The sequence below is a fragment of the Prorops nasuta genome, unplaced genomic scaffold (genome assembly GCF_024137725.1).
Source record: "Prorops nasuta isolate Cenicafe-Biocafe unplaced genomic scaffold, Cenicafe_Pnas_1.2 PNAS00020, whole genome shotgun sequence".
Classification (NCBI taxonomy): Eukaryota; Metazoa; Arthropoda; class Insecta; order Hymenoptera; family Bethylidae; genus Prorops; species Prorops nasuta.
In genome coordinates, this window is record NW_027116817.1 from 2,555,286 (window position 1) to 2,564,925 (window position 9,640).

The window sequence follows — 9,640 nt, forward strand, 5'->3', positions numbered from 1 at the left end:
CGCGAGCTTCACGACAAACACGCGGACCTACCGTTCTGCATGGTGCGCGAGAAGCCGCCGGGCGCGAGCCAGGAGAAGCTGCTGGCCACTTTAAACGATAAGACCCGTTACGTAATACATTATCGCGCTCTGCAACAATGTATGCGTAATGGACTCGTACTGAAGCGTATACATCGCGGTTTAAAGTTTCAGCAGTCCACCTGGCTACGCGATTACATCGAGCTGAACACGCGTTTGCGCACCGCGTCCACCAACGAATTTGAGAGGAATCTCTTCAAGTTGATGAACAACGCGGTTTTCGGTAAAACAATGGAGAACGTGAGGAATAGAGTTGACGTGAGGCTCGCAACCAAGTGGGAGGGAAGATACGGGGCGGAAAGCCTGATTTCCAAACCGAATTTTCACAGTCTCGCGATTTTCAACGAGAATTTGGTCGCGATTCAATTGTCGAAATTGTCCGCGAAATTTGATAAACCCATTTACGTGGGAATGAGTATTTTAGATATTTCAAAAATTTGCTTGTATGAATTTCACTATGACTATATGCTTCCTACATTCGGCGGTAAATGTAGAGCGATGTATACCGACACGGACAGTCTGATATACAGTGTCGAGTGCGACGACGTTTACTCGGTCATGAAACGCGATCTCGCGCGATTCGACACCAGCGATTATCCTGACGATAATCGGTATGACTTGCCACGCGTCAACAAAAAGATACCCGAACTGATGAAGGACGAGAACAATGGTCGTGTCATGACCGAGTTCGTAGGACTGAGGGCAAAAATGTATACTTTCAAGGTGCAGGACTGTGCGAGAATTACCAAAAAAGCCAAAGGTGTCAAAGGTTACGTTATCGATAGAAATATAACATTTGACGACTACAAGGATTGCTTGGATAATTTCACCGTACAGTCTCGCAGTCAAAATTTGATTCGATCGAGGCTGCACTAGGTTTTCTCGATCAGTCAGAGAAAGGTCGCCCTCAGTCCGTACGACGACAAGCGTTTCGTTACACCCGGCACCGCGGCGACTCTACCCTGGGGACATTATAGTCTAAAATAATTTGTTTATTTATTTATGAACGCAAGATAGATAGAAGAAAGAGTGAGCACGGACGCTGGCGGTCCTTGAGCTTTTCTGCTTCTTCTGATTTCGAACAAATGGTCCTTCGAGCCGGATATCCGGCAAAACGTTTGAGTGCATTTGGTGTTGTCGGCTTTGCTTGGAGCTGTTGGGGAATTTTGGTTTTGTTTTGAGTAAGAATTCGAGATGTCGAAGACAGAGAACGTTTTCGAGCTTATGGCTCTCGTATCTACGCTCCAAGGCGAGTTCAGCCGCTTTTTAACAAACATTAAAAAACGCGGCGTGAAGAATTTTACGGTTCCTTTCCTTGAAGAACGTCTAGCCACCATCGGGAAACGGTTAACGGAGTTACATATAACTCATGCCAAGATTTGCGCAGCATTTAAGTCTGCTGATTTCAGTAAATCTGAATATGTTATACGTGGCACTTACGACTTAGCATTGGATGCGTTTGATGTGGCAGAAAGTTACATTTTGGAACAATTAGAGAACTTACGTTGTTCGGAAGCAGCCGGGCCTAAAGCATCAGCAGCCGATGTTTCCAACAATCGTCTTCCAATAATTGACTTGCCAAAATTCTCAGGGGACTATTCAGAGTGGTCAACTTTTTTTGAAACGTTCCGCTCTATTGTACACGACAATCCAGCTTTACCGGGAGTTCAAAAATTCCATTATTTAAAAGCTAGTTTAAAAGGGGAGGCTGCTTCAATCATTCAATCATTGGCGGTCACTAGTGAAAACTATGCCGTGGCTTGGGGTATTTTAGTTTCGCGTTATACCAACAAACGATTGATCACAGCTACTTTTTTAAATAGAATTACTCAAGTTTCAGTAGCTCATGGGGATAATTTGAACTCACTTAAAACCATTCGGGATTCAGTCGCTGTAGCATTAGACGCACTTAAGGCCATGGGTTATTCGGTCGATAGATGGGACCCTCTGATAGTACACATTTTAACCAATAAATTGGACAATTCATTAAGGTTAGAATGGGAGAAATTACTAGGGAGCAGTACGGACTACCCTACTTACGCTCAATTTTTGGAATTTTTGTCCTGCCATATCAATACGCTAGAATCAATCGGCGTAAAACCAAAGAATTCTAGAAGGGAATCAGAAAAAACGTTCAAATCACATACAGCCGGCGTCGATAAAACAAATTGTGTTCATTGTGGAAGCAATCACTTGATATACCAATGTAAGGACTTCCTTGCCTTAAGCCCGAATGCTAGGTCTAAATTCGCGCTTTCGCAGAATCTTTGCATAAATTGTTTGCGTCCAGGACATAGTTGTACCTCGTGTAATTCTTCGTCGCGCTGTCGTAAGTGCAACAAATTGCACCACACATTATTGCATTTCGAGAGGTTAGGCACCGGGGGGAGCAAACCTAAGGAGACTACTCCTTCGTCGCGAACCGCCGTGGATCCTGAACCTTCTTGTTCAAATGCAGTTTCACATCTGAGCATAACTGATACTAGATCGGTTCTTTTAGCTACTTTCTCTGCTCGAATTGAGACCAACGATGGTTCTCATGTACTGGTACGCGGTTTAGTTGATCCGGGATCTGAAACGTCATTCATCACGGAAAACTTAGCTCAACAGATTCACGTTAAACGTAAACGTATCGCCGCTACCATTTATGGAGTCACAGGAGACTCTGCTCATACAGTTCGGGCAGAAACCGAATTAAAACTGCATTCTATCGCTCGTCGTGGTCTTTCTCTGGATGTAACTGCGTTAATTTTGCCGAAAATTACGAGTTACACTCCGCCGACGTATTCTCCGTCCATGTTTCCACAACTTCGCGAGCTAGAATTAGCAGATAACTTCGCAGCTACTAAAGCTCCAATAGACATACTATTAGGAGCCGATTATTTTCCTGCGTTGATCGAAGGTCCGGTAATTCGTTCTCCAGATCGATCTTTAGTTGCACAAAAGACGATTTTCGGATGGCTCGTTTCTGGGGTTCTGCCTAGTCCGGTCCGACATAGCGCGTTAACCGTTCATCATTGTTCCGGCCTCGAAAAAACGCTTCGTGACTTCTGGGAACTGGAAGAAGTTCCAGAAGTAAAATCCGTGTCCACAGAGGACTCTCTCTGTGAACAGCACTTTGTAAATACTTTTTCTCGTACTCCTTCCGGTCGTTTTGTCGTAGCATTACCTTTCCGGTCTGAGGAATCGAAACTTAGTTTAGGGTCTTCTTCCCGCGCCGCGGAAAAGACATTATCACGCATACTCCGTAAATTGGAGAGGTCTCCCTCTCAGGAAGATAGCTATTCTCAATTTCTACGCGAGTATCAATCTTTGGGACACATGTCTCCCATTAACTTAGATTCCGGTTTTCGAGTCTTTTTACCTCATCACGCGGTTTTTAAGATAGAAAATCAGAAGGAGAAGATTCGCGTCGTGTTTAACGCATCTTCTAAAACCTCGTCCGGTGTCTCGCTCAACGATACGTTGTTTATAGGCCCCAAGCTTCAACAGGATATCACACGTATATTAATGAATTGGCGCGCTTTTAGACACGTGGGTGTGACAGACATCGTTAAAATGTTCCGTCAGATACTTGTGCGCTCAGAGGACCGCAAGTATCAGAACATTTTGTGGAAGACTGAATCTGGTGGGATTCAGGCCTTCGAACTCAACACGGTGACGTACGGCACTGGGCCTGCGCCATTCTTATCCTCGCGTGTCTTACGCGAACTAGCATTTTGTGATGGAAGGGACTTTCTCTTGGCACAAAATGTTTTGCTCAATTCTACGTACGTAGATGATATCCTTTTCGGTGCTCACGACACAGAGCAGCTAGAAGCAACCCAGGATCAACTGATTCGCCTATTGGCAAAAGGAGGATTTTCCTTGAGCAAATGGGCATTTAGTGAGTCACGGTCTTCCGTGAATGAGCCATCCGAACCGCGCGTTTTCTCTGAAGACCCTTCGGATTCGGGTAAGATTTTAGGGATAGCTTGGGATCATGTACACGATCATTTCCGGTTTTTCGTGTCTCCATCGTCGATACTCGTTCTTACCAAGCGCGTTTTGCTGTCTGAAAACGCCCAAATCTACGATCCGTTGGGTTGGATCTCACCGGTAACGGTCGTTTTAAAGCAACTAATGCAATCAACCTGGTTGCTAAAATTAGCGTGGGATGATGAGATTCCAGATCCTATTCGTTCGAAATGGCTTGCGTGTTATGATCAACTTCAGGATCTACGCACCCTGCGCATCTCACGGTGGACTGGTCAAACTCTGACTACGATCAAACGTGAACTCTTAGGATTTTGCGATGCGTCGGAACTCGCTTATGGAGCCGTAGTGTACGAAAGAATTACTGCATCCAACGGGCAGATTTCAGTACATTTAGTTATGTCTAAAACCAAGGTCGCGCCGATCAAGACTACATCCATCCCGCGATTGGAATTGGTCGCTGCCGCACTATTAACCAAACTTATTCTTCATGTGAAACGCAGTCTAACCGGAGATCTCGATTCTATTACGTGTTACTCGGATTCACAAGTTACCTTGGCTTGGCTAGCTAAACAACCGGTTAATTGGAAGACGTTCGTAGCTAATCGCGTATCGCTTATCCAAACGCAACTTCCGAATGCCAAATGGCACTATGTAAATACTAAACTCAATCCCGCGGACCTCTGTTCACGCGGAATCAGCGCCAAACAGCTCACTGAGGACTCACTCTGGTGGCAAGGGCCAGCATTCCTTCGTGAACAGCCTACTCATGACATTCAGGTTTACGAAACCTCTGAAGAGAGTCGCAAAACCAATCTGAACGTTCACGTGGGTGTCGATCAGTGTTGGTTTTTGGATAAATACTCCTCTTGGCATAAACTCGTTCGCGTTATGGCTTGTCATTCGATTTGTCAATCATGCACGTAAACAGAGTACGCACTCGGATTTAGCCTTCTCGGTCTCCGAGGTTCGTTTTTCTGTCGAAACTTTAGTGAAAGTGGTGCAACGAGCACAGTTCGCTAAGGAATTAGCCGCTTTACAGCAAGGGGAAAGGGTCCCCACGCGGTCAAAGTTGCTTCCTCTCTATCCAACACTGGATTCCCGTGGAATCTTGAGGGTGGGAGGTCGATTACGGAACGCGAATCTTTCGGAACACGCGAAACATCCGATCGTACTGCCTGAGTGCCATCTCGCGTCCATTTTAATTCGCCAAACACATTTAGATACTCTTCATGGGGGACTTCAGTTAACATTGGCTACACTGCGCCAAAAGTTTTGGATCATTAATGCTCGCAACCTTGTCAAATCGGTGGTTCATAAATGCACCTCATGTGTTCGTGAACGCGCTAAATTAGGGGTTCAACTCATGGGTTCTCTTCCGGCAGCTCGGGTCTCCCGGAGTTTCGCCTTCGAGAACACCGGAGTGGACTATGCCGGGCCTTTTTCCATTAAACTTCATCATGGTCGCAATGCAAAATCGGTTAAGGGGTACGTAGCAGTTTTTGTGTGTTTGGCTACTCGCGCCATTCACCTTGAACTCGTGTCTAGACTCGATACCGAGGCCTTCCTCGCCGCGTTAGCTCGATTTATCTCTCGTCGCGGAAAACCTGCCGCAATTTACTCGGACAATGGCTTAAACTTTCAAGGGGCAGATGCTGAACTTACGCGCGCTTTCAAATCATCATTAGAGATCGCTCGCTCTCAAGACACTGAACCGATCAGTGAAATCGAATGGAAATTCATTCCTGTCGCAACTCCGCACTGGGGCGGTTTATGGGAAAGCACCGTTAAAAGCATGAAGCACCATCTCAAACGATCTATCGGTGTTTTCGTGCCTAATTTTGAAGAAATGACCACACTCCTCTCGCGAATTGAGGCCTGCCTCAATTCTCGTCCGATTTCTCGTATGCACGACGATCTCGAGTCGCTTGACGTGTTGACCCCAGGTCATTTTCTGATAGGACGGCCGCTTTTAGCCCCCCCGGAATTCGCCACGCTTGATCTTCGCGAGTCGACTCTCAATCGGTGGCAATCCGTTACGAAAATATCAGAAGTATTCTGGAAGAAATGGTCTTCAGAATACCTTCACACTTTACAAAATCGGCCTAAATGGCAAAACGCTAACATGGACTTTCAAGTCGGAGATATCGTTCTCGTTAAAGTTCCAAACAATCCGCCTCGTACATGGACATGGGGTCGGATACTAAAACTTATTTATGGGGTGGATGGGCTTGCTCGTGTTGCCACTATTAAAACAGCAAAAAAAGAGATACAACGCAGCGTTTCTCAACTTTGCAAGCTTCCTTCTTAAACCACTCTCTCTCTGTCTTCACTTCTCCTCCTAAATAGCCTTCTCTTATGGCCTCTTGGGACTTCCCAGGTCGCCATTATGGTTTTTTTCTTCTGAACTTTCTGGGACTCCCCAGGTTGTTCCTTTCCTGTTCCGGGTTTCCTGGGACTCTTCAGGTTGCCGCCATACCGTATCTGTTTGTGAGTTTCTCCTCAAAAGGTTCCCAGCAACTTATGGTTTCTTCTACTCACTACAATTTCAATTAATTCATGGCGGACAACCCGTGGGCCCATTTATTGGGCGTAGGGTATAAGGAGGAGGAGGAAGATGACGTTTTGGAGCTCCACGCTCCTTTGGAGGAAATTGACCTCCAGAAGGTTTTTGACCTGGAAGAGAGAAAGGAGGAAACCCCACCACCACCAGAACCGCTCATGCGACCACGGCGACAACGCCCTACCGTCGCGTCCACCGTGAGCATTGCGCCGACCAACTGGGCTGGAGGAGTTCTCCACGATCCCAGTGCCAGGGAAGTCGAGCGCAATGCTCACAAAATCATAATCAGGGCCTTTGGTCAAGAAATCGCGGTGCCATTCATATCGGCATTGAAATGCCGCAAATGGAAGGCCTGGGCCCCTCAGGGTAAAATTATCCTGAAGTGGTCTCCCACTCTTGCCCTGAGGGGTGCCAGCCTTCTCCTGAAGCCGAAGCACTGAGCTTCACTCTTGTTATTGTCCCTATCTGTTTTATATTTTTTTTTTTTTTTTATATACTTTATTCTGTTAATAAAAATTGTTTGTTGTCTATACAACTTCTTTTATCCTTATTTTGACACCATCGTGTCAACGGGGGGAGTTTGTTCGAAATCAGAAGAAGCAGAAAAGCTCAAGGACCGCCAGCGTCCGTGCTCACTCTTTCTTCTATCTATCTTGCGTTCAGGAGCTGAACTGAACACCGATATCGCGCTTGGGCGAACCCTCGAATAGTTCCTCCCGACCGTTTCTCCCTTAATTTTCACAATTTCCTAGAAAATTGGTTAAAATGTGTACTATCAGAGGGTCCCATCTATCGACCGAATAACCCATGGCCTTAAGTGCGTCTAATGCTACAGCGACTGAATCCCGAATGGTTTTAAGTGAGTTCAAATTATCCCCATGAGCTACTGAAACTTGAGTAATTCTATTTAAAAAAGTAGCTGTGATCAATCGTTTGTTGGTATAACGCGAAACTAAAATACCCCAAGCCACGGCATAGTTTTCACTAGTGACCGCCAATGATTGAATGATTGAAGCAGCCTCCCCTTTTAAACTAGCTTTTAAATAATGGAATTTTTGAACTCCCGGTAAAGCTGGATTGTCGTGTACAATAGAGCGGAACGTTTCAAAAAAAGTTGACCACTCTGAATAGTCCCCTGAGAATTTTGGCAAGTCAATTATTGGAAGACGAATGTTGGAAACATCGGCTGCTGATGCTTTAGGCCCGGCTGCTTCCGAACAACGTAAGTTCTCTAATTGTTCCAAAATGTAACTTTCTGCCACATCAAACGCATCCAATGCTAAGTCGTAAGTGCCACGTATAACATATTCAGATTTCCTAGAAATAAGCATAGCTACGCATAGCCCCGAATGTTTACTTTCTAGGAAATTGTGAAAATTAAGGGAGAAACGGTCGGGAGGAACTATTCGAGGGTTCGCCCAAGCGCGATATCGGTGTTCAGTTCAGCTCCTGAACGCAAGATAGATAGAAGAAAGAGTGAGCACGGACGCTGGCGGTCCTTGAGCTTTTCTGCTTCTTCTGATTTCGAACAATTTATTTATTTATTTATTCTATATTTTGATACATCTTAATAAAAGTTATTATAAAACATTGCTCTTATTTATCCAGGAATTGTGCGTCCTGTCGAATCCCAGCCACTTAACGAACACTTTATCGCCCTTTCTACGCAATACTCTCTCCACCAGATACACATCGGGATTGATGGTTTTCGAAAGCTCGTATTCGTAAAATCCACCCAACAGTTCCGTACCCCTGGAATCCTTGAGGAGATACGTAGCGGGATTGGTCCTCTGCACTTTCGCCACCTCGAATATTTCGGTAGTCCAATTAGGCGTGTAGCCTTTGGCGAACATCTGCTTGTATTTACTGATTCGTACGAAATCACCGACTTTGAACTTGGCACGACCTGCGACCTTGATGTGGCTGTATACTGTCTTGAGTAGCTTATCTGCATGCTCGGGTTTCACATCCACGGGACGCATTCCCGTGGTACGATGCTTTCGCGCATTGTACGCGTCCACCAACTCTTGCAGCATAGCGCGCCACTTGTAATTACCGTTCAACGTAAATCGTTTCCACATTTCCGTCTTCAACGTACGATTCCAGCGCTCGACTATCGACGCTTTCATCACGCTGTAGGTCGAGTAGTGATTTATCCCGCGTTTCTTCATCAACGCCCGAAAGTCACTGTTGTAAAACTCCTTGCCGTTGTCGGTCTGTAAATTTTTCGGACATCTGCCGTTCTTCAGTAGGATTCTCGTCATTGCCGTCGTCACTTCTCCGCCGCTCTTGGTCTTCAATGCCACCGCCCAAGCGTATTTCGAGAGGGTATCGATTACAGTGAGAATGTACTGGTGACCCGCATCGACGTAATTGCGCATATCAACAAGATCGGCCTGCCAGAGATCGTCGAAGCCGCGCACGATGACTCTTCTGCGTGGAAAATTTATCCTCGCCGGTGCGTGGAGCTCCTCCACCAACTGTATCTTTTCTTTGCTCATTTTTTCAAAAATAGACAGATTCTTCGAAATTCCTAATGAAAAGTGTTGCTAAGTATTGCTCTTTCCAGATCTCTTTTACTCACTTTATCATCCAATTTTTCACAAATTGTTTGAAAAATTTGGTCCATCTTTTTCTCAAATTGTTCATTATGTTTATTCAATGCCATTGTCAGATATTGCTTGAATTCAAGCAGTAAATGCTCTAAATTTGGTTCGTGTTTCCTACTCTCACCATCCAGTCCAATTCCAAATTTATTTATCGACATTTCAAAAATCAGTCTCCTGTTCCTCGTTATTATTATTCCTCTTTTTGATGGCTCGTAATGTCGAGAGTATAAAGTCTACGATGTATGTTAAACAAATGCAAATTTCGCAGCAGCAGGAGTCAGACATTTATTTTTTTTTTTTTACCTCGTACTACCGAAAGACGTTGATATTACACTGAGGTAAGAGTGTAACGTGCAACTTTCTTTATACGATGAGATCCTCGTCGCGCAACTCCTCGATTATCGACTGTATCTCG

General features: G+C 45.2%; 1 protein-coding gene across 1 annotated transcript; it reads left to right on the top strand.

Moving 5' to 3' along the window:
- Window positions 1-1,272: 1,272 nt before the first annotated feature.
- LOC136780829 (uncharacterized) lies at window positions 1,273-6,364 on the top strand. Its single transcript, XM_066739373.1, has 2 exons — window positions 1,273-4,935; window positions 4,985-6,364. Exons 1-2 carry the CDS (start codon window positions 1,273-1,275, stop codon window positions 6,362-6,364), a joined length of 5,043 nt encoding a protein of 1,680 aa, XP_066595470.1.
- Window positions 6,365-9,640: the final 3,276 nt, after the last annotated feature.

Coding starts and splice junctions, on each gene's coding strand:
- LOC136780829 (XM_066739373.1), top strand. CDS start 1,273: ATGTCGAAGACAGAGAACGTTTTCGAGCTTATGGCTCTCGTATCTACG. Junction 4,936..4,984: donor ACTCCTCTTGGCATAAACTC/GTTCGCGTTATG, acceptor GCACGTAAACAG/AGTACGCACTCGGATTTAGC.